Here is a 25,246-nt window from a genome sequence, read left to right as displayed (position 1 = left end):
GCGATTGTCGTGCAGACTGCTGTGTCACGGCTGCTTGGCGACCTTCCTCTCTGCCTCATGACAGACACTCCACAGGTGTTTGGCTAATGCTGGCTATATTTACAAAAGTCCCTGAACAGGGAATTGTGGCGCATGGCGCCTCCTGGGCTCCAGTTGCTCTCGCCGGGCCAACGTCCAAGCCCATGATCACGCACTCCAGCATGAAATGTGAATCTGCATGGATGTGTTCCAGGGGATAGGACACACACGTGTATGTTGTCTGGTTGCTGGGAGGATTCAGAGGACAGCTTTAGAGTTGATTTCCTGAAGTGAAAAAAGCCGATTAGTAGTTGTCATGTTGACTCCACTGAGCACAAGTATCTCAGCTAAAGCACTCATTCAGCATGTCCTCTGTACGGCTTTTAGTCGGTAAGGAGGACAGCCTGGAACAGTTTGTCAAAGTCACATTGAAAGAAAAATGGTTCCCCCTCCGCCTCCATTTTTTTATTTGTACCCGCCCAAATGCAGCTGTTTCCCCACTTTGTCCACCCAGTGGAGGAACTCTTGAGCTACTGAGTCAAAGAGAGTATGCAATTGTATGAGTTTCCTCATGCAATTGCAAAACAAAAGTCATAATACTGGCATATAAACTGTTCCAACATAAAGTAAACTTCGCTGACGCCCTGGATCAGATTTTAAAATCAGTTGTTCAATAAATTAAAAACACATACGGTGGAAATGTTAGTCTTTACTCCCATGTTACATTGTTGATTGTTGTGACAGTCTAAATCTGGGTTTTTTTTCCACTGCAGGGAATAAAACATGCACATTGCCAGTTTGTTTATCATTTTCTTTTTCATTATATGTACAATATAAGATATAAAAAATGTCAGTAAGTCAGCTTGTTGTCGTGAGCTGCGGCCTGCTGGCTGCAAAGGGCCCCCATGTGACGCACTTTGGACACCGACTGGTTTAAATCTTTGTATAAAAAACTGTTGACCGGTGTTTATGTTGTAAGCGTGGGTTCTCCTTCCGGGTACTCCGGCTTCCTCCCACCTCCAAAGAAATTCACCCAGGGATAGGCTGATTCCATCCGTCGATCCATTTTCTACCGCTTATCCCTTTCGTGGTCGCAGGGGGTGCTGGAGGCTATCTCAGCTGCATTCGGGCGGTGGGCAGGGTACACCCTAGACAAGTCTCCACCTCATCGCAGGGCCAATACCGATAGACATATAACATTCATACTCACATTCACACACAAGGGCCAATTTAGTGTTGCAAATAAACTTGTCCCCAGGTGCATGTCTTTGGAGGTGAGAGGAAGCCGGAGTACCCGAAGGGAACCCACACAGTCACAAGGAGAACATGCAAACTCCACACAGAAAGATCCCGAGCCCGGATTGAACTCAGGACCTTCGTATTGTGAGTCACATGCACTAACCTTTATCTCACCGTGCTGCCCGGTTAGGCTGATTGGCAACACTAAATTGTCCCTAGTGTGTGAATGTGAGTGTGAATGTTGTTTGTCCATCTGTGTTGACCCTGCAATGAGGTGGTGACTTGGCCAGGGTTTATCCCGCCTTCCGCCCAAGTGCAGCTGGGATAGGCTCCAGCCTCACTGACCCAGCAGCTGGCCACTGCGCAACAACTCCATCCAGCCATTCCACCCACCGTCCATGCACCTGGGATAGGTTGATTGGCAACACTAAATGGGCCCTAGTGTGGGAATGTTGTCTATCTGTGTTGGCCCTGTGATGAGGTGGCGACTTGTCCAGGGTGTACGTCGCCTTCCGCCTGAATGCAGCTGAGATAGCTCCAGCACCCCCCATTACCCCATAAGGGACAAGCAGTAGAAAATGGATGGGTGGATATAAGTTTAGAAGATAAGTACTTTCAGTAGAAACGGAAGTCCTGTGGTGATAAACGAAAATGAAACCGGATGTAACTCTTACCCGAACTGTTAAAAACACACGTAAAAAGTAAACGGATGTTTTTAAACACTGAGTGAACTTTTGGTTATTCTTCAGTCAACTTTTCTGGCATACAAGCACACATGAGAGACATTAGAATGGCATGAAGATGAATGATTGGGTCATCAGGAAGAGAGCGTGTCTCATTTATTTCCAGAACAAATTGTACTTCCACATATCTTCTAACAAACGAATCGCTCGCGCTTGTGTTCTTTTGTTATAAAAAACAAACAAACAAACATGTGTTTTATTTTGAATGCGGTTGTGGCCACGTTTCCGGTTTGTGCTGGTTTGCATTGACGCAGATGACGATTATCGAGGCGCTGGGGCTGTCAGCCGGAGAAAGCCACCGAGACAAGACAGGTGTCCCATCACTTCTTCCTTGCTCTTCATGTCGCGCTGTCAGGAGATTTGACACCATTGTTCGACCATGACTTCGGTTTGGAAGCGGCTCCAGCGCGTTGGGAAAAAGGCATCCAAGTTCCAGTTTGCCGCGTCTTTTGGCGAGCTGGTGGTAGAATGCACTAATAAATGGTGAGTAGCTAGCTGCTAATGCTCAACTTTATCAACAACGCGACTCGTCTCCCCTTTTTATAACGTCTTGTTGAAAGAGCTACTACGTTCGTGGCTTTGTTCTGGAACAGCTCACTCACTTGGTGATAAGTAGTCAAATTTATAATTGTGGTTATTAACCTGTAAGACCTGATGGTCGTGTTACAAATAGTAAGACATAGTATTTAGTGCGTAAGTGTGACAGATACTGCCAATACCCGGATGTTGCACTCAACTGCCCACAAGGGTAATTAAGTGATGGAGCCGATAGATTTTTTTCTTTTTATTTATACGTATTTTATGTATTTTTATTCCTAAAATAAAATTTTCTTAAAATACCGTATTTGCTTTAATAGCCGCCCGGGCGCTAATTAATTTAAAACCCCTTCTCACTCCTGCGCTTATTCACGGCATGCGGTAAAAGTAAGCAGGCGCTAATAATTTTAAAACCTCTTCTCACCCCTGCGCTTATCAATGGCATGCAGTAACAAATTGAGTGTGATAAAAAAAAAAAAAAAAAAATATTCTGCGGCGTGGCCGGGTGGTTGGGGACCACTGGTCTACAACATGTCATCGCGACCATCTTTACACAACGCTATCCGCGTGCCGGCCGGACGCATGCATTTCGCTGCTTCTCAAATGAGATTGCAAAGCATACTTGCTCAACAGCCATACCTTTTACACTGACGGTTGTGATATAAACAACTAACACTCTTACTAATATGTGCCACACTCTGTGAACCCACACCAAACACATTTCTGGAGAACATCGGCTCTGTAACACATTATAAACGCAAAATAATAATTACCCACAATGCCATCCATCCATGACTCTTGGCTATATCGTACACGCGCCCCCAACCCCGCCCACCTCAACCGACGCACAGAGAGGGGGGGGGGGGGTTGGTGCTAGCGGGGTGTATAATATAGCCAATAGTCATGGATGCATGGCATTGTGGGTAATTCTTATGTTGCGTTTATAATGTGTTACAGAGCCGATGTTCTCCCAAAATGGGTTTGGTGTGGGTTCACAGAGTGCGGCACATATTAGTAAGAGTGTTAAAGTTGTTTTATATCACAACCAACAGTGTGATCTGTATGGTTGTGAACAAGACCCCTGGTTTACACATAGTAAAAGCAAAAAAAACCTCCTCTGCCATTTTGAAAATGATGACAGGGTAAGCGTCACTCGTGACGCCACGAATTTGACCTGGCGGTAAAAGTAAGCATGCACTATTAAATTTGGGGAGCGAGTTTGACCCGGCAGTAATTCAAGGCAGGTGCTTTTTACATGCCCGCAGTAATTCAAGGCAGGTGCATTTTACATGCCCGGCGGCTATTCAAGGAAATACGGTATGCTAATTTGTGTTTTTTGTACTTTTTAAACATATACTAAAACATTGCGATGATAATAACCATGGTGTTTTTTATTTAGAAACCGGTACAATGTGCCCAACAGCCTTACATTGAAAGAAGTCCATCTTTAGTTTTCTGTTTTAAATTATTTTATAAACCTTTATTTATAATATACAACATTTACAAAAAATTAAGAAATAATAATAATCAAAACAAGTACAGAAACAGTACAAAAACAGTACAAAACAGCGCCAGGGGGTTGTTAACTCAATAAAGTAACTAAAATAGAATGCAAAATATATATCTGTAACACAATGTAAAGCAATAGGCTCACACAATTTTCGTAAATAATTTAAATTTAGAAGATGGAGCCCATAGATGTATGGATCCTATCCTATATATTGCACACAGGACGGCTTGGCTTGTAGCAGAAGAGAATGGGATAAGCGGTTGTTAGTCATAAATAATCAGAGTAAATGATACATGGGTTGTACTTGTGTAGCGCTTTTCTACCCCTTTTTAAGGAGCCCAAAGTGCTTTGACAGTATTTACACATTCGCCCATTCACACACACATTCACACACTGACGGCGGGAGCTGCCATGCAAGGCGCTTACCAGGACCCATCAGGAGCAAGGGTGAAGTGTCTTGGCCAAGGACACAACGGACGTGACTAGGATGGTAGAAGGTGGGGATTGAATCAGTAACCCTCAGATTGTTGGCACAGCCACTCTACCAACTTCGCCACGCCGTCCCCTAGTATAAGAAGAGGTGAAGAAATAGTGTGATCGCCATTTCCACTAAGTGTGCGACAACAGTAATGAATTTCAACAGCAATGCACTGTAAACTGTGCACCCTTCCTCATGTGCATAATACAGTAAATTCCCTCTGTTTGTGGAGATTACGTTCCGAGACCACCAGCAGAATTTGAATTAATGCAACCGCACTGGTATCTCAATTTACGAGTAATCTGAGTTGCGAGGTGTGTCAGCGTCTTGTTTTATCAATAAATTAGTTATTGTATTGTTACACATTGTTGTTCATGCTTTGTTTACACAAGAACTAAGAGTAAAACCCTGACGTAGCGTCAGTTTGCATCCCACAAGCTATCTCGAGCTTCCGTGGCATGCGGCCACAAATGACAAACTTTTATCCACTAAGGTATTGCGAAGCTGCAAATGATGTAGGGTCAGAACGAGACAGAACAAATTGAAACACGTCAACGTCAAACGTGTTGTCAAATGTCACAATAAATATACAAAACCAGCTGTATTAAAACAAGTCACTTGTATTAAGATAAAAAGCGGACTTTGCAACACTTATTTAAAAAAAAAAATGTCCGATGTAGGGACACCAAGATGCTGATCAATTTTGTAACAATATTTAGAAAAAACTGCTGTAGTTGTTTTTAGTACATGGTATTGTAATGTCAGGGCATTGAATTGATCACAACCCCGCCACCCCAAAAGGGAATAAGCGGTAGAAATGGATGGACTGTTTGGTTTGTTTTAGAAGGCATTTTGCCTCTCATCCTAGCAGGCTTCATCAGTTCCTGTTTATAGATGTAGATTGGTCAGATCTTGGATCAGTCAGATATAGATTCGACCAATATAAGTCTATGAGCATGAACTGATGAAGCCTACGTGGATGAGAGGCAAAATGTCTCCTTAGAAGAAACCACACAGTCCAGTTGTGATCGACCGAATGACCTGGATGAATGAGAATAATTCTATTTATTTTAGAAGTCATGGATTGAATTTTTTTCAGTTCATTTGCTGCTTTGAGATACAATTATTTTGAGTTACGAGCTTGGTCGTGGAACACAATATGCTGGTAAATTGAGGTAACACCGTAATAGCAATGTCCTATTTTGGACATTAATCCAGCTCCAGTAACACTTCTCGTCTCACTTTAATTTCCATTGTTCACCTGCAACGCAAGAAGCTAACAAGCTTAATGCATAGAAGCATAATACTGATTTGACTCATATTATATGGTATACCTCATTACCTCCCTGCTTGGCACTCAGCATTAAGTGGTAATGGTAAATGGTAAATGGGTTGTACTTGTATAGCGCTTTGACAGTATTATCCACATTCAAGGGTTAGAATTGGGGGTTAAATCACCAAAAATGATTCCGGGCGCGGCACCGCTGCTGCCCACTGCTCCCCTCACCTCCCAGGGGGTGATCAAGGGTGATGGGTCAAATGCAGAGAATAATTTTGCCACATCGAGTGTGTGTGTGACAATCATTGGTACTTTAACTTTAACTTATTTAACAATTTGAAAAATGTTACAACAGGTAGTCACGACTAATGAATGGTAGTGTACGATAATAAAAAGAACAGTCAATCTTTATCTTGGTGGTCAGGCTACCCCTAGAACAGCTCTTCTATCTCTTGTGGTGCTACCTCCACTGCTCAATAGGCCGCATAGTCGTTCTGGCTAGCAGTCAGAGATAATCAAGCGTTTCTCAAATGCTGCGTTTGCATAACCCACTCTGCATCTGTATTATTTCATCACTTCAACTTTGAAGCTGAATTGTAACAAAGTTAACGATCAAAAGCTAGTGCTGCTGCAACCTCTTTGGTCACATGGTACATGTACAGTATGCTATATTATTATACTGTACATAATCATTATTTTTTTAGGGTGAACAAGATGGGATGAGTATGCGGCAATCCACTGTATAGCTATGTAGGATTAAGTGTGGAAATGCACAATTTAGAAAACAGCCTATGTTAGCGTGTTTGACAGAACTTCCGGGTCTTGTTTTTGACGTTGAGATGCTCCGGCTGCACCATGCTTGTTTTGTGGCATCCTGCTAAGTGGGTCAGCCAAAGCTTACAACACAAAACCGCCTCTGTCACAGCAAAATATACTGAAAGCAATGATATTTAATTCACACGAAACAGTCACTGTGGTGTGGTGTTGCCATTTTGAGTTGATGAATGTTTAAATTAGATTACTAAATGATGTTATGCTTTCATTCCACTGAGCTTACTCATAATTTAGTTCTCCAGCCCGAGCTTGCGTTGTGGCTCAGCTTTCCCTCTCGGATCTTAACACTACAAGCAACAACATGTTTTTTATCTGTCATACAAAGCTATAACCAGTGACTTTTCCTGTTCTCTTTCGAGCTTATCATCTTGCCCCGAAGACACAAAATGTCCAATGGAGGGGAGTCACCACAGTATTAATTCTGACATATTCGGTAAAAGTTACCAGCTGGGGTTTCAACCTCACTGTTTTTGTTGAAACATCTGTGTCTTTAAAAATTCGGTCATCCAGAATGTTTATTTGTTTTTCTACATAATAACACGCAGGCTGTGGAGCTCATGCTTGACATAATGTGATGTCACATGTGATGTCAGTCTAAACCAAGAAGAATGTGTAAAATGTGGATCAGCTGGACAGGCTGTTTCTCTGGCAACAAGCACTTTTTCTGCTTTAATTGTTTTGGATCACCAACAATCCGCAACATTTTCCTTACACGGAGTGTCTCTTTGAAAGGCTTGTCAACATGCCGCTAGAGTTTGCTGACAAACAAAAAGTGCAGCAGGTGTGTGAGCTTAAGGCTCTGTCTATTTTGGTTTATGTTGGTCACTTTCGCTCTTTGGGTAACAGCAGTATATGGTGCTGTAGGGAATAGGGGTGTCAAAAACTCCCAAATCTGATCGTAATTCTTATTTGTAACAATTCCTAATGGAATAAAAAAAAATATTTTTTATTTTTATCTATTTATATATGTTTTCAATCTGTCCTGTCCAGCCACTCATGTTGTTATGTAGATGTCCATATTTGCTGTACAGATTTACTTTAGAAAAGAGAAGGGTTGGATACTGGGGCGGCATGGCGCAGTGGGTAGAGCGGACGTGCCATAAACCTGAGGGTTGCAGGTTCGCTTCCCACCTATTGACATCGAAAAAAGCGCTGCCGTTGTGTCCTTGGGCAGGACACTTCACCCTTGCCCCCGATGCCGCTCACACTGGTGAATGAATGATGAATGAATGATTGGTGGTGGTCGGAGGGGCCGTAGGCGCAAACTGGCAGCCACGCTTCCGTCAGTCTACCCCAGGGCAGCTGTGGCTACATATGTAGCTTACCACCTCCAGGTGTGAATGAATGATGGGTTCAAACTTCTCTGTGAGCGCTTTGAGTATCTAATAATAGAAAAGCGCGATATAAATCTAATCCATTATTATTATTATTATTATTACTTGTTTTGTGTCCCTTTTTGTATTTGACTTTCTTAAATGTTTGTAAAACATTTTATTAAACAAAACCAGTTTTCTTTTAAGTAATGTAGAAATTGATCACAGTTTTTATTTTATTTTATGTAGCATTGTAGTTAATTATAGAGTTTTTAATTAATGTTATCAAAAAAGTACAGATTTTTAATTGAGAATTGTTTTGAATCAGGAATCGAATCTGAATCAAATCGTTATCGCCAAGAAGTGAATCGATTCATGTGATGCCCAAAATTCACAGCCCTAGTATGGATAGGTTAGTGATGTAAAGATATGAACATTTCATTATTTTATTGTCACCAAAATTATCACTGTTATCATTCATCACTATTATTGCGGTATTGTTGAATGTGCTTAAAAAGTACACACACTGAACTTTTTTGACCAAATTATTGTTATTTTTTTAGGAAACCAAAATAGACAGGCACACTGTTAGAAAACCCATTATTTTGCATCTTTCATGTTTCCTCTGCTTCATTTGATAGTGTTTTAGTCTTAGTATTTAATCCGTTTTAATGGCTAAGTTTTTTAAATATTGATTTGTACTGTAGCACTTTAAAATGTATTTACAAAACCCAAAACCAGTGAAGTACGCACGTTGTGTAAGTTGTACTTAAAAACAGAATACAATGATTCGCAAATCCTTTTGAACTTATATTCAATTGAATAGACTGCAAATACAGGATATTTAATGTTTGAACTGAGAAACATACATTTTTTTTGCAAATAATCATTAACTTAGAATTTAATGGCAGCAACATATTGCAAAAAAGTTGGCACAGGGGCATTTTTGCCACTGTGTTACATGACATTTCCTTTTAACACCACCCAGGGAACGTTTGGGAACAGAGGAGACCAATTTTTGAAGCTTTTCAGGTGGAATTCTTTCTTATTCTTGTTTGCTGTAACGCTTAATTTGTTCAAAAGTCCGGGGTCTCCTTTGTGGTATTTTAAGCTGCATATTAAGACATGCATTTTCATTGGTAGACATGTCTGTCTAAAACAGGGGTCACCAACCCTTTTGAAACCAAGAGCTACTTCTTGGGTACTGATTAATGCGAAGGGCTACCAGTTTGATACACACTTAAATTAATTGCCAGAAATAGCCAATATGCTCAATTTACCTTTAACTCTATGTTATTATTAATAATGAATGATATTTATATTTGTGGAAACACTGATCATCTTAATGATTTGTCACAATAAATATATATTTTTGATGACATGTTTTATATAGGTTAAAATCCAATCTGCACTTTGTTAGAATATATAACAAACTGGACCAAGCTATATTTCTAACAAAGACAAATAATTATTTCCTCTAGATTTTCCAGAACAAAAATGTTAAAAGAAATTCAAAAGACTTTGAAATAAAGATTTAAATTTGATTCTACAGATTTTCTAGATTTGCCAGATTTTTTTATTTTAATTTTAATCATAATAAGTTTGAATAAATATTTCACAAATATTCTTCTTTGGAAAAAAAAGCTAAAATGAAGAATTAAATTAAAATGTATTTATTATTCTTTACAATAAAAAAATACATTTACTTGAACATTGATTTAAATTGTCAGGAAAGAAGAGGAAGGAATTTAAAAGATAAAAAGGTATGTGTTTAAAAATCCTAAAATCATTTTTAAGGTTGTATTTTTTCTCTAAAATTGTCTTTCTGAAAGTTATAAGAAGCAAAGTAAAAAAATAAATGAATTTATTTAAACAAGTGAAGACCAAGTCTTTAAAATATTTTCTTGGATTTTCAAATTTTCTTTGAGTTTTGTCTCTCTTAGAATTAAAAATGTCAAGCAAAGCGAGACCACCTTGCTAGTAAATAAATACAATTTAAAAAATAGAGGCAGCTCACTGGTAAGTGCTGCTGTGACGGACTCATGCCGTCGTCTTGCGGATTCCATGGACCACCAAGGAAGGACATGACTTCGAGCATGTTTGTCCTGCTTTATTTTCCCACACAAGCTTGTCTGCGGTCGGGTCGCCCTTCCGCTGAGTCTCCCGTCTCCCTCTGCTGCTCGCTCTGCCGTCTGCTTTTCAGCAGCACGTACTTCAGTCCGCCTCTTCTTGTCTTCGTCGTTGTATGTGTTTTTCTCGCTCCGCACCATCACCAGCCTCGTTCTCTCTTCCTTCTCCCCTTTTATACAGCGAGAGGAGATACGTTAATTGTGTACAGGTGCGCGATCCACACACCTTATCTTGTTTGTGGCGTTGCTCCCGGCATGCCCCGCCCCGCCGCTCGCTCGCCATCCCCGCCTCCTCGCTGGCATCTCCAGCGTGCCCTGCCTCTCTGTCGGACCGTCGGCACCGCCTCTCCACAGCTGCTATTTGAGCTATTTTTAGAACAGGCCAGCGGGCGACTCATCTGGTCCTTGTGGGCTACCTGGTGCCCGCGGACACCGCGTTGGTGACCCCTGGTCTAAAATTTACAATATTTGAGTGTGAATGTTGTTGGTCTATCTGTTGGCCCTGTGATGAGGTGGCGACTTGTCCAGGGTGTACCCCGCATACAACCGGAATGCAGCTGAGATAGGCGCCAGCTACCCCCCGTGACGGATCGATGGATGGACATAAACAAATAAGGAACCAGGAAGTTTACGCCCGGATATTTTAATTTTAGTTTTGTTGTGTATACAAGAACTTTTTAAATGTATGGTCAAATCATCATACATTAAAATTAAACTGGAGGGGCAACTTTGATGTCCTTCACATTTGTGATTATCAAATACGCTAAAACAAACAATGAAAAAAAATAAAAGAGGAGCTCTTAGCAACTTGCTCACAAAAATATTTCAAAAACACAACCGGCTAGCTTATGTTACCATTAGCGGTTGCACTCAAACAATAGCAGTCAAAGAGAAGCAACTGACAATTTGCAGTCTTGTTGTTATGATAGAATAGATGTACATTCAATGATAACTAATGTTAGCTACCCAATTTGTTGCCATTAGCAACTGTAATAACACTCAGGGCTGAAGCGCGTGCACGTGTTACGTACAAGCGTAGTTATGTCATTATGTGCTGCAAGCTGAAAGAGGGGAGAATATACTGCTTGCAACATATTGGAAACTTAGCGCCCTCTAGGCATTTGCGTAAAGGTTTCAAACACCCATCTGTCCATTCATTTTCTATTGCTTGTGCCTGTCGGGGTTGCGGTGGTGGCTGGAGCCTAACCCAGCTGCATTCAGGCGGAAGGCGGGGTACACCCTGGACAAGTCGCCACCTCATCACAGGACCAACACAGATAGACAGACAACATTCACACTCACATTCACACTGACACACTAGTTTCAAACAGACCCTTTAATTCACATGTCAAGATATGTCAATAATGTAAATAATGTGTAGGTAATTACAAACAAAATAGAGGCTAAACTATTTGTTTTAATTAATTTTTAATATATAATACAAGTTTAAGTCAGACATTTTCTTTGAATCACTTTTTTGTGGTCCACACATATTTGTTGGTTTGATAGTAATAAATGTGATTCCAGGCAACCAGACAAACTGAGAGTGGTGTGGATCCGAAGAAATAGACGTCATAGCACGAAGGTATGAAACCAAATACAGAGATTGTATTCAGATATGGTGTTATAAAATACAAACATGGGCTAGCTTAATTGTGGCCACTTTTAGCTCCATAGTTGGCAGCCAGGTATCCAGAACCCTTACAGAGGTCTGGTACTCTGGCAGGTCCCTGAGAGTCTGGACATCACAGTGACACTCTTCAAGGTAACAAGATCCTTTCCTCTTAAAACTTGAACGTGGACAAGAACATTGCAAAGATCTTTCTTTCAACAGGAACCAGCTGCAGAGGACTTTGAAGACAAAGATTGGACTTTTGTCATTGAGAATGTAAGTATTTGACTTAACTGACAATGTCGTCTCATGCACTTGTGTTCACTTCCCTCTTCTCCGTTTCAGGAGACAAAGGGGCGAAGGAAGGTATTGGCGACGGCCGACGTCAACATGAAGGACTATGCCAGCGCCACACCGGCGCATTACGACCTGAGGCTCAAGTTAAAACCTCTGTCGGTAAAAGTGAAAGAGGCAACTCTCAAACTCACCTTGTCCTGTGTGTTTCTCAAGGAGGGCAAAGCCACGTGAGTCAGCAGCAACCTCTCAAACACTTTAAAGTACAAGTTATAAATACAGACATTGCTCTCGTATCTTGCAGTGATGAGGATATGCAGAGTCTGGCCAGTCTGATGAGTTTCAAGCAGAGCGACATAGGCAATCTGGATGATTTTAATGACAGTGACGAGGAAGCAGGCGAGGAAAGGAGGTCAAACTTCGGAAGTGGACTAGCTGCTTCTGGTTCAGGTAACACTTACTACCAGCACACAAGTCAAACATTAACTGGACAGTTTCTTCTTTGTATTCATCTTTTTCGTGTTATCTCGTCGTGTTTCTGTCATTGCGCTGCTTCATTTCAGCTTCTACAAGATTATATGACCTGGCTTGGAGGCCTGCTGTTGATTCAGGCCCCCAAGGTAACCTACTGTCCACAATTATTTTACAGTGGATGCCCACTTATTTGCAATTTGTTTTTTGCTGCACTGCATATTCAGATAAAAAAAACAACAACTTACTAATTTTCATATTATTTTGATTCATTGGAATACACGCCCATTCGTGCATTTTCTTTCTGAAAATGGGCAAAAAAACATTTAATTGACCTGAAGTTGGTAATAATTTTTAAACAATAATAAAGCAGAGTATGTACATCATAATATTACAGCATACATGTATGCAAGACAGAAATTTCAGCAGTACAGCAGATAGAATAAACTGATTCATAACATTGTAATTGGGCCATCGACCAGTTTATTTTACATTTGGACCCGTGTACCAATAGACTCACATCTTTTGAATTAAAACCAATTTCTGATTTATATAGGTTAATTGTTAGACCCCTAGGAATTAGGCAAGCAGTGTGTCTGGAATATGTAGTCACAGGGTTGGTTTTTGAACTTTTGGCCTGTGGAGCCTCAAACTACACCTTGCCGCTGTAGAGTGAGATGACAGCAATGCCACAATACCTACTGTACATATTATACATTTTACAGGTTGTGAGGCATTTAATAGGACATAGAAAAGAGTATTCAACTGAAATTATAATAGGTCCAGTTATAGGTTTATTTTTATGTTATTTTTCCTGTTCTCTCACTCCCTCTTTCTTTGTACGCATTTACCACTCTTATCTGACGATCTTTATCTCCCTGTTTCTCCATACATTTTGCACTTTTGTCTGACTCTATGCTTAGCGCCTGGAATGCACAGATTTGATAGGCTGAGAAGTATCACATGTAGTAATTTGTATATCGTTAAGATGTTATCGATACAATACAAAAAATGATATTCCTTACCGATACCGGTATTTATCGGTACTCTTATCAGTACTATATGTAATTGGTGTGGATAAAGATGTAAAGAAAACATGTATTTACCATTTTTATTACCACAAGAGATTGTACACCAACAACATAATGTAACATCTCACAGGAGGGAAGTCTTTTACCGGCACCTGCTTTTTAAATCTTAAACAAGTCAACTATGGTTGCAGTTCAAGGTACAATGCAGTTGTTACGCCATCATCTTGCAAAGGCCACAATGATCCATCTCTGTGTTTCTATTAATTACAATTACACCTAGCTGGAAATAATATTTATATATTGCATTCATGTACAGAGCACATACATTTTTACATGATATATGAGGGACAAGCAGTAGAAGATGGATGGATTATACAAAATATAGAATACAAATCAATACAATGAATAGCATGTTAGGTTGGGGTGCATTTAAAGGCCTACTGAAATGAGATTTTCTTATTTAAACAGGGATAGCAGGTCCATTCTACGTGTCATAATTGATCATTTCGCGATGTTTCCATATTTTTGCTGAAAGGATTTAGTAGAGAACATCGACAATAAAATTTGCAACTTTTGGTCGCCAATAAAATGGCCTTGCCTGACGATGTGTGCGTGACGTCACGGGTTGTAGAGCTCCTCACATCCTCCCATTGTTTATAATCATAGCCACCAGCAGCAAGAGCGATTCGGACCGATAAGGCATTGATTTCCCCATTAATTTGAGCGAGGATGAAAGATTCGTGGATGAGGATAGTGAGAGTGAAGGACTAAAAAAAAAAAAAAGACAGGGCAGTGGGAGCGATTCAGATGTTATTAAACACATTTACTAGGATAATTCTGGAAAATCCCTTATTTGCTAATTGTGTTACTAGTGTTTTAGTGAGATTATATAGTCGTACCTGAAAGTTGGAGGCGTGTGGCCACGGGTGTGGTGACCGCCAGTGTCTCTGAGGGAAGCCATGTTTCTCGACGAGCCGAAGCGAAGGCAGCCGGTCGGGTCAGGCTGAGCTTTCTTTGCACCTCCTCCACGGTGGAAGCATCCCACGTTCGGGGGCTGCCGGTCGGAGGAGGCAAGAGAGTCTGCAGCTGCCTCTTTGACAGGTGCACAAGGAACGACGCAAGCTCCGCTCAGGACTTATTACCCCAATTTTCTCACCGAAACCTGCCGGTTGACATGTGGTAGAGAACCATGTTCGCTTGACCGCTCTGTTCCATAGTAAAGCTTCACCTTTGGGAATGTGAACAAGGAAACACCGGCTGTGTTTGTGTTGCTAAAGGCAGCCACAATACACCGCTTCCCACCTACATCTTTATTTGACATCTCCATTATTAATTAAACAAATTGCAAAAGATTCAGCAACACAAATGTCCAGAATACTGTGTAATTATGCGATTAAAGCAGACGATTTATATCTGGGATCGGGCTGGAACAAAACGTCCGCTACAATCCGTGACGTCACGCGCACGCGTCATCATACTGCAACGTTTTCAACAGGATACTTAGCGCGAAATTTAAAATTGCAATTTAGTGTTGCAATGTTAATATTTCATCATTGATATATAAACTATCAGACTGCGTGGTCTGTAGTAGTGGGTTTCAGTAGGCCTTTAACCAAGGTGTGTTTTGATAACACGCAAATGTTTGATAAAGTGCCCTGTTAAAAGGTGTATCCAAACCTTTGGGCCGTACTATATATATATATATATATATATATATATATATATATATATATATATATATATATATATATATATATATATATAAAGATGGCACCTGAAGTCCATAAGACGACAAGATGTAACTGCACTTTTTGTCCATATAGATAAAAATAGTGTTCATGTATGAGATCTGGGGCTGCCAATTATGGCCAAAGTAGGGCTGGTCGATATATCGATACACGCGATATATCGCGGGTTTGTCTCTGTGCGATATAGAAAATTACTATAGCGTAATATTCGAGTATACGTTCTCACGCAGTTGTTTTTAGCTGCGGGCTTTACACTACAGGCTCTTCCCACTCCTTCTTGTGTCTCCTCACAGACAGCAAGCGCACAAACTTACACACGTCACATACTGTCACGTCATACGTCACATACGTATACGCCCTCGCCCAGCAGAGAGGTAGCTTCGTGGCTAACGTTAGCTGTGATGCTAGCAGACTCGGAGGTGCTGATTCTCATCCCAGTCGAGTGGTGATGTGAGAGAAAGAAGGTGCGAATATGGTAACAAATAAAGGAAGAATTAATTCCCAAGAAAAACAGCACTGGGTCCATCGTCTGGCGGTGGTTCGGCTTCAAGCGGGAATATGTCGAATAGACAACTTTAATTTGTCAAGTGTGGGGCACAAGCGTTGCTACACAAAGTAGCATTACTGCTAATATGTAGCATCATTTAAAAAGTCACCTGCTAATAACTTTAATAAATGCAGTTTTGGTAAATTTACATAATTGTGATTTCCTTCTCTGCATGAAAGTTTAAAATGAGCATATATTAATGCAGTATGAACAAGAATGTTTTATTGTAGACACATAGAATCATCATACTGCTGTGATATGTATCAAGTGTTCATTTAAGGCTAAGGCAAAATACCGAGATATATATCGTATATCGCGATATGGCCTAAAAATATTGCGATATTAAAAAAAGACCATATCGCCCAGCCCTAGGCCAAAGTAATAATTGGGCGGAAGAGAGTCCCACTGGACGGATCAAAGGACGACGACACATGGCAATGGAAACACGATGACGACTATGGAATGCACATGTGGAAAGGTATGCGTGTTTTGCATACGGCAATTTGTTATTTGTTGACCAAGTCGTAGTTTTAATACCCTAACAAAACTATTTTTGCCATAAATTTTCCTCACTGGCGCTTTGTTTGAGAGCTCTTCTTCGTTGTTTTTTCTGCAATTTGATTCGATAAATGCTGTGTGGCGAAAATAACGTGGATGTAATTTGATTGGCTGTTGTTCTGACAGGTAGCGCACACGCTGTCACACACACTTGTACACGATGGAAGATACGGAGTGCTCCTGAATAACTTTTTAATTGTTGGGTTTTGGGGAAAGTAGCAAGTCATGTCAATTCAAAATGCTCAAGTCCAAGTGAAGTCACAAGTCATTGATGTTAAAGTCTAAGTCGAATTGCAAGTCTTTTAACATTTTGTCAAGTTGATCGAGTCTAAAGTCATCAAATTCATGACTCGAGTCTGACTCGAGTCCAAGTCATGTGACTCGAGTCCACACCTCTGGTATTGAAATCATGATTACTGATTGTTAGGTAAAGCAGTGTTGGGGTGTGAACCATCATGTCATTTATAATGTATAATAAAAAGACTATAGATAAAGGTTAGCCATATATCTGAAGACAAATATTACAAAGAATGTGGGTTCTATTGATAACTTCACTAACAACTTTAATGATGCCCTGCGCGAAACCATTGATAGTATAGCACCGCTGAAGTTAAAAAAGGCTCCAAAAAGGCGTTGTAACGGACTTCCTGCCGTCCTCGTGTAGGTTGCGGGGACACCTGACACAGGACGCATCATAGCAGCATTGATTTATTGTTTCCACAAATATGTTGTCACTTGGCCCTTCGGTCGAGGCACTTTTCAGTGCGCTCCTTCGGCTCGTCTGCTGCCGCTGCACGCCTTTCGGCGTCCGGGGCTTGCGTCCGCTGCGGGGGTGCGTCATCGCTCTTGTCGGTTGTCGCGCTTTTGGTCTGCTGCCTGGTGTTTCCTCCTCCGTGCTCTCTTTGGTCGTGCCCCCCTCGCCCTTTTTATATTCTGACAGCAGATAGACAGATCGTGAGCCGGTGTGTAGTATACGCACCTGTATTAGATTGCCGCCGCAGCGTCGCTCTGCCTGCGTCACGCCTCTTCCTGCCGCCGCATGCCCCGCCTCCCGGCCTCCAGGTGGGCCCGCGCTGCTGCTTTCCAAACCGTTGTCGGCCCGTCGGCGATGTCTCTCCACAGGCGTACCCCTTGGTTTACAAAAGAAACTAGAGCTCAGAAATGATTATGTAGAAAGCTGGAACGCAAATGGCGCACGACCAAACTTGAGGTGCACCATCAAGCATGGAGTGATGGATTAATAACTTATAAACGCATGCTTACCTTAGCTAAAGCTAAATATTACTCAAATCTCATCCACCGTAATAAAAACGATCCTAAATTTTTGTTTGGTCGCATCGCTAACCCAACAAGAGTCTCCTTCCTGTAGCTCCACCTGCTGCAGATGACTTTATGCAATTCTTTAATAAAAAAATTGAAGTTATTAGAAAGGAGATTAAAGACAATACGTCCCAGCTACAACTGGGTTCTATTAACACAGATATGACTGTATATACGGCAGATACTGCCCTCCAAAATAGTTTCTCTCGTTCTGAGGAAATAACATTAGAAGAATTGTTACAACGTGTAAATGGAATAAAACAAACATGTTTACTTGACCCACTTCCTGGGAAACCTACCAAGGAGCTATTTTTATAGTCATCATTGTCACTGACGTCCCACTGGGTGTGAGTTTTCCTTGCCCTTTTGTGGGCTCTATCGAGGATGTTTGTACAGCCCTTTTAGACACTAGTGATTTAGGGCTATATAAATAATCATTGATTGATTGATTGAGTTTATTTTCATTCTTTAATAATAACCTGTCAGCTTTTTGTCATTACATGAGGCTTATCTCTATTTTTGCATTTTGATATTTTTTTAAACTTTTAATTATTATTTAATTAAGTTATGTAGATATATATGTACATGTAGATGCTGTATCGGGACAGATCCATTATGAGTTTGAGCAGAAATATGTCGTATAACAATTAAATACACACTAACACATTAACAACGTGCTATGTCATATTAATACTTTTTGAAGTAATACCTTTGTGACATGAAAAAAACAAGTAATGTAAGAAAAACCTGGTGTTTAGTTTTTTATATCAAAATAAAACCCAAAGCAGTTTGGATGAATATAAAGTCAAATAAACAAGCTTTGTTCTTCTCCAACTCCTCCTGTCACAATTTGGCCTACAAAAATAAAGAGTAAAAATAAACACCCCCTCACATCGAAATACACAATCTTCACAGCCTGCATTTAAGTCAATGAGATGACAAAACATTTGAGCTAGTATTTATGTTATTTAAACACTGATACTGTTTGCACCTAAATAAACGACGAGTGAACATCCCAGTATACAAACTAAAGACTTTATAAACAAGTTGTGACAACGTTCACAACACATCACCTGCTGCGTGTTCCCTCACATCATTAACTCGCAGTCACAGCAACTGACGAACGCTGTATTGAGAATATAAAAGCAACATCAAATAGTTTTCTTTTTCGTTGTATACTTTTAGTGTGGGGACAAGTGCGTCCGTCTCCAATATTGTCCACACCTGTCTCCATCTAAACACAGCAGTGCGCTCTTAAATGCACAGCGGAAAGCGATGCAAAATATCCTTAAACCGTTTACTCTGAGAGGAAATCTTTGGAGCAAAGTGTGTCGTTGGTCCGCCATGATTATGAAGCAAAACAACACCAGTGCGCATGCACCTGACTTCGTGTTGCCTAAAATGCATTAATAAATTATGTTTTTTTGGTAATTAAAAAATTAGACGATGTTACTAACAGTCTGTAATTTTATTGCAAATTATCATTATACAGTTTACTGTTACATCCCTCTTCCATTAACAAGTAAAAATTTAAGGGCGGTCACGACATGTTCTTGCCGCCGATGTTGGTAAATTTTTTAGGGCATGATCGCAAATGACCAGCGGCAGTTGCAGCGGTTGCCATGGTTACATTCGAGCTTTGAAGCTGTTATCATGTATATCTGATGTATGACATCGAAAGACTTATAAAGTTTGTGAGTAAGTAGACATGATCAAAATAGTATCAATCTCACAGAGCTTTCTAAAGCCATTTTTAGAGATAATGAGCTAGACAAACACGTCATCGTGTGACGTAAAGGTTGGAACCGCAGATCCCATCATCACCAACAACAATGCAAATCATGCAGAGGGCCATCAACAATTACTTTGGGAAGAATTATGATCCATAAACTTATGTTGTTGAACCTGAATATAAAGAGGTTGAGACACAAGTTTTAGAAGCTCTGCTAAACAGATCCAGCTTTAGTGAAACTCTAAGCATCATGTAATTGCTATGTGCTAAACAAGAAATACAAACTTCAAACATAATAAAACAATAGTTTACTGTACAATGTCTGCTGTTACTTCGATGACGACTGATGGGATGTCCATATATTCCCGTTTGCATGAAAAATTAATCATGATGCACACGAAGGGTAAACGTACAAGTAAACGTCTCACTGCAGACACGTCTTTGGTTGTGTGTGTTTGTCTACATCTTCAGATATGAAGTAAATGTCACAGATGAACATTTTTTAGATTTATGGCTGAATTATCCTAATATCCAGATAAAAGGCATGATTTATAATCGAGAATAACTTTGATGCGACGAGACGCGATGATGCTTGAGCAGCGAGACATGGCTGCAAGCTCAGTAAAGCAGCAGAGGGTTACTTAACTGTGTGCTATCAATCACCCGATAAAAAATCGCTTGTCTGCGTTAGCGCTTATGAGAAATATATCGCTAATATTTGGTTAATATTCAGGTCACGATATACATAGTGTATTGTTGGCGGGGTTTGGATGGTTATTTAGAGGGTTTTGTAGTCGTATTAGAAAGACTCCATTAAAAGACTATTTATGTATGTATTTAAAAAAAAACCTCTATTCATTTCTTTTATAGAAATTGTGAATAATAGCCAGCACATCCCTCTCTAATTTTTTCGCATTTCCAGTATGATCTGATACTTTGGTCAGAGTGCAGAAGTTACCGAAGACGTTCGGAGCGGAATATTAATAATGGCTGAATGAATTTGTGACATTTTGTGATGTTTAGACAGTATTTTCACATACTTTGCGGGTTGTGAATAGGATTGGATATGGTTTAATGAATACAATGAAACACAATTAGGCATATCAAGTGGACTCGTTTTTCCACTCTACTGGTACTTGACCGTGTCACAAGTAGGCATTTTTATGGATTTATTTGTGTGTTTTTTTTTGCTATCTCAGAATTATCCCCTGCAAATAGCGGATATCCACTGTGCTCCACCTTCTGGCTTCACCGTCTGCATTCTTTATTTCCATCATGCACCTTGTCCTCTTTCCTTCCCGATCATCCAGTAAACACAGAGAAGGATGGAAAAAGATCTCGTTTCTGCGTTTCTGCTTCAATGTCTGTACCGTCTCATCATCCTCCGCCTCAACCCCAACACCTCCCCAATGCCCATCAGTCGCTCCCTTCCATCTATGCCTATTCATTGCCAGCTTTCACTCAAGCTCACCCTCCTGCACTTCCCAAAATCTTCCAGCCTCGTTGCGGATCAGGTACATGTGACGTTCCTTCACATGTTAAACAGTGACCAGAGTTTAGAGTTAATGTGTATAAATATTTGGAGCCTAAGAATGTTCTCATGCAAACTAATCCACAATGACTGAACTCTCTCCTAACGGTTGGTCTTGTTTTACTTTTACTTTCGCTTGTTGCCTTTTTTTTGTACCAGCTCCCAAACGGCCACGCAGCTTCCACATTGACACCCCCACTGAACTCTCCTCCTTCCCGCTCTCCCAGTCGCCCACTGATTCCTCTTTCTCCTCTCCCGCCTTCACTGTTAGCTCACCAACAGGTACAAACATACCCTTTCATGTGCTACTCTTTCTCAGTTCTTTCCTTCATTGTCTTCATCACCTCCTCCTCAGCTCCCCCCAGCTCCCACCCTCCTTTACCTCCGCAAGCTTCTCCTGCTCAGAAACATCTCAAGGTGGTGGAGCACGGCTCAACACTGACCAGACCCTCCAGTCTTCCCTCAGCCTCTGACACAGGTACAGGCCAGGACAGCCTATGCCTGCTCTTTGCCTTTACAGTCCTTCCATGCTTCCATCCCTTCTCTTTTCCCTCCAGCTTCCTGGCAGAGTGAATGGAGGCCTCCTAAATGTAATGCCCCTTTAGGACAGCCCACACTCTCACCAAAGTTTCTACATCCTGGGCAGCAGATAAAATCACCATGTAATGCTGCTCCCCATTGAAATGACATACTGTATTTATATAGCAATTTAGCAACTATATGCAGACCTGCCAACATGAACGCAATTTTTGCAGACTGTATGCATTTTGACCTTTGCATATAAGCATATTCAATTTCTAACCCGAGACATAGCATGACATGCACCTAAAAAAAAGGCTATAATTGGTTGTCTTTGCGGGTTGTAAATATGATTGGATATTAGATTAGATTAGATTAGATAACACTTTATTTATTCCTTCAGGAGAGTTCCTTCAGGAAAATTAAAATTTTCAGCACAATCCCATTCAAGATCAGACAAACATTACAGGGGGACAGAACAGGATCACTGACGAGTCTGCCGGCTTCCAGCGCCCCTGACAAAAAAGATGAGATACAGGTAAACGGGGGGGGGGGGGGGGGGGGGAGAAAAAAATAATACATTAAAATAAAATAAAATTTAAAAAATCGGTCTAAGCCTGGGCCCTGGAGAGGGTGTCCAGACTGAGGCCAAGGGAAAAAATCAACAACAACTCACAGCCATAGTACACATCCCTCTCACATGTGTGTAAGAGGGAAACATCATACATCAAAGGACATTAAAGACATTAACGCACCGGATACAACCAGCCACTTCTACATACAGCTATGAATAAAAACTAAAAGAAACATATACACTGTGGTGGCCTCTGCGGTGTTCCATGCCATCGTCCGCTGGGGTGGAGGGAGCATGGCCAGAGACGGGAGTAGACCCAACAAAGCAACCAAGAGAGCCGACTCCACTCTCGGCCGCCAACCAACTCTCGGCCAGTGTCCAGTCCGCATGGATGTGCGTGGATATGGTTCAATGAATACAATGAAACACAATTAGGCATATCAAGTGAACTTGTTTTTCCACACTATTGGTACTTGACCGTGACTATTTCCTGTCTGTATGAAGAGTTATGATGGTGCAGCTCAGATAGCTGTTGGGTCCTTGAGCAAGACACCTCACTCACCTTGCTCACACTTGTGTGTGAGAATATATAGAAAGGTTTGGTGGTGGTCGGAGAAGCTGTGTACACAAATGGGCAGCCACATTCCTGTCAGTCTTCCCCAGGGCAGCTGTGGTAAGCTACAAATGTAGCTTACCACCATAATGTGTGAATGTCGAGTGAATGAATGATGGGTTCTCAGTTCTCACTGTAAAGCACTTTGGGTGTCTGGAAAAGTGCTATATAAATCTAGTCCATTATTATTATGAATATTATTCAGAGGGCGGACATCCCACCCCTGCCAATGTCTGTAAGTGGCTGTTGTAATGCATTAATTAGTTTCAGCTGTAGTAACAGTATCCTTCTCTATTTATTACCATCGTTCACTCGCTACAAATCAAAGTAACAAGCTAACTATTAGACAAGTGTTTTTGTTCACAAAGTTGACATTATGTCATGTAGCCTATACTGACAGAGGATTTTTGCCTATTATTTTTGCCTATTATTCATTATTGGCTCACTGCAAATTGTAGAAATCTATTTAAACTTAAAATGTTGAAAAACACGCCCTCTCCCCAGTGAGGTGACGTTCCACGTCCCAAGAGCTAGCTTATGTAGCCGAGAATTGGACCGCCAAGTGCCCTGCCTTCGGCTGCCGCCCAGCTCACATCGCACCCGACCTCTATGGCCCCTGCTATGGGTGGTGAGCCCATTGGAGGGGGGACCCACGTTGCCTCTTCGGGCTGTGCCCCATGGAAACAGGCCCGGCCACCAGGCGCTTGCCATCGTGACCCACCTCCGGGCCTGGCTCCAGAGGGGGGGCCCCGGTGACACGCTTCCGGGCAAGGGAAATCTGGGTCCTTGAATTGTTTTCTTCATAGATGTCTTTAAGCTGCTCTTTGTCTGATCCCTCAACTAGGACCTTTTTGTCTTGGGAGACCCTACCAGAGGGCATAAAGCCCCCTGGACAACAGAGCCCTTAAGATAACCTCACTAACAACTTTAACGACGCCCCAGCGCGAAACCATTGATAACATAGCACCGCTAAAGTTAAAAAAGTCTCCAAAAAAGCGTACCCCTTGGTTTACAGAAGAAACTAGAGCTCAGAAATTATTATGTAGAAAGCTGGAACGCAAATGGCGCACGACCAAACTTGAGGTGCACCATCAAGCATGGAGTGATGGTTTAATAACTTATAAACGCATGCTTACCTTAGCTAAAGCTAAATATTACTCAAATCTCATCCACCGTAATAAAAACGAGCCCAAATTTTTGTTTAGTACGGTAGCATCGCTAACCCAACAAGGGACCCCTTCCAGTAGCTCCACCCACTCAGCTGATGACTTTATGCAATTCTTTAATAAGAAAATTGAAGTCATTAGAAAGGAGATTAAAGCCAATGCGTCCCAGCTACAACTGGGTTCTATTAACACTGATACGATTGTATATACGGCGGATACTGCCCTCCAAAATAGTTGCTCTCGTTTTGTGGAAATAACATTAGAGGAATTGTTACAACGTGTAAATGGAATAAAACAAACAACATGTTTACTTGACCCTCTTCCTGGGAAACTTATCAAGGAGCTCTTTGTATTATTAGGTCCATCAGTGCAAAATATTATAAACTTATCACTTTCCTCGGGCACTGTTCCCCTAGCATTCAAAAAAGCGGTTATTCATCCTCTTCTTAAAAGACCTAACCTCGATCCTGACCTCATGGTAAACTACCGACCGGTGTCTCACCTTCCCTTTATTTCAAAAATCCTCGAAAAAATTGTTGCGGAGCAGTTAAATAAACACTTAGCGTCTAACAATCTATGTGAAACCTTTCAATCCGGTTTCAAGGCAAATCACTCTACGGAGACAGCCCTCGCAAAAATGACTAATGATCTATTGCTGACAATGGATTCTGATGCGTCATCTATGTTGCTGCTCCTCGATCTTAGCGCTGCTTTCGATACCGTCGATCATAATATTTTATTAGAACTTATCAAAACACGAATTGGTATGTCAGACTTAGCCCTGTCTTGGTCTTATCTTACTGATAGGATGCAGTGCGTCTCCCATAACAATGTGACCTCGGACTACGTTAAGGTAACGTGTGGAGTTCCCCAGGGTTCGGTCCTTGGCCCTGCACTCTTCAGCATCTACATGCTGCCGCTAGGTGACATCATAAGCAAATATGGTGTTAGCTTTCACTGTTATACTGATGACACCCAACTCTACATGCCCCTAAAGCTGACCAACACGCCGGATTGTAGTCAGCTGGAGGCATGTCTTAATGAAATTAAACAATGGATGTCCGCTAACTTTTTGCAACTCAACGCCAAAAAAACGGAAATGCTGATTATCGGTCCTGTTAGACACCGACCTCTATTTAATAATACAACTCTAACATTTGACAACCAAACAATTAAACAAGGCGACACGGTAAAGAATCTGGGTATTATCTTTGACCCAACTCTCTCCTTTGAGTCACACATTAAAAGCGTTACTAAAACGGCCTTCTTTCATCTCCTTAATATCGCTAAAATTTGCTCCATTCTGTCCACTAACGACGCTGAGATCATTATCCATGCGTTTGTTACGTCTCGCCTCGATTACTGTAACGTATTATTTTCGGGTCTCCCCATGTCTAGCATTAAAAGATTACAGTTGGTACAAAATGCGGCTGCTAGACTTTTGACAAGA

General features: G+C 41.1%; 1 protein-coding gene across 6 annotated transcripts in view; it reads left to right on the top strand.

Annotated features, from left to right (window-relative positions):
- The first annotated feature begins 2,120 nt into the window (after window positions 1-2,120).
- The window catches only part of ehbp1l1a (EH domain binding protein 1-like 1a), a 41,379-nt gene continuing 18,253 nt past the window's right edge, over window positions 2,121-25,246 (top strand). Inside the window, exons 1-11 of one of the 6 annotated variants that reach the window (XM_061912370.1) lie at window positions 2,121-2,483; window positions 11,608-11,665; window positions 11,750-11,845; window positions 11,915-11,968; window positions 12,038-12,216; window positions 12,291-12,436; window positions 12,550-12,606; window positions 20,704-20,907; window positions 21,084-21,206; window positions 21,280-21,402; window positions 21,482-21,586. In XM_061912370.1, coding sequence (XP_061768354.1) covers window positions 2,380-2,483; window positions 11,608-11,665; window positions 11,750-11,845; window positions 11,915-11,968; window positions 12,038-12,216; window positions 12,291-12,436; window positions 12,550-12,606; window positions 20,704-20,907; window positions 21,084-21,206; window positions 21,280-21,402; window positions 21,482-21,586 — 1,249 coding nt within the window. In that variant the 5' untranslated portion in view covers window positions 2,121-2,379. The remainder of the gene's footprint in view (window positions 2,484-11,607; window positions 11,666-11,749; window positions 11,846-11,914; window positions 11,969-12,037; window positions 12,217-12,290; window positions 12,437-12,549; window positions 12,607-20,703; window positions 20,908-21,083; window positions 21,207-21,279; window positions 21,403-21,481; window positions 21,587-25,246) is intronic. The other 5 variants (XM_061912371.1, XM_061912373.1, XM_061912375.1 and 2 more) reach the window with 5 other exon arrangements.

The sequence above is a fragment of the Nerophis ophidion genome, linkage group LG10 (assembly GCF_033978795.1).
Source record: "Nerophis ophidion isolate RoL-2023_Sa linkage group LG10, RoL_Noph_v1.0, whole genome shotgun sequence".
Taxonomy (NCBI): Eukaryota; Metazoa; Chordata; class Actinopteri; order Syngnathiformes; family Syngnathidae; genus Nerophis; species Nerophis ophidion.
This window is presented reverse-complemented; position numbering and strand designations above follow the sequence as displayed.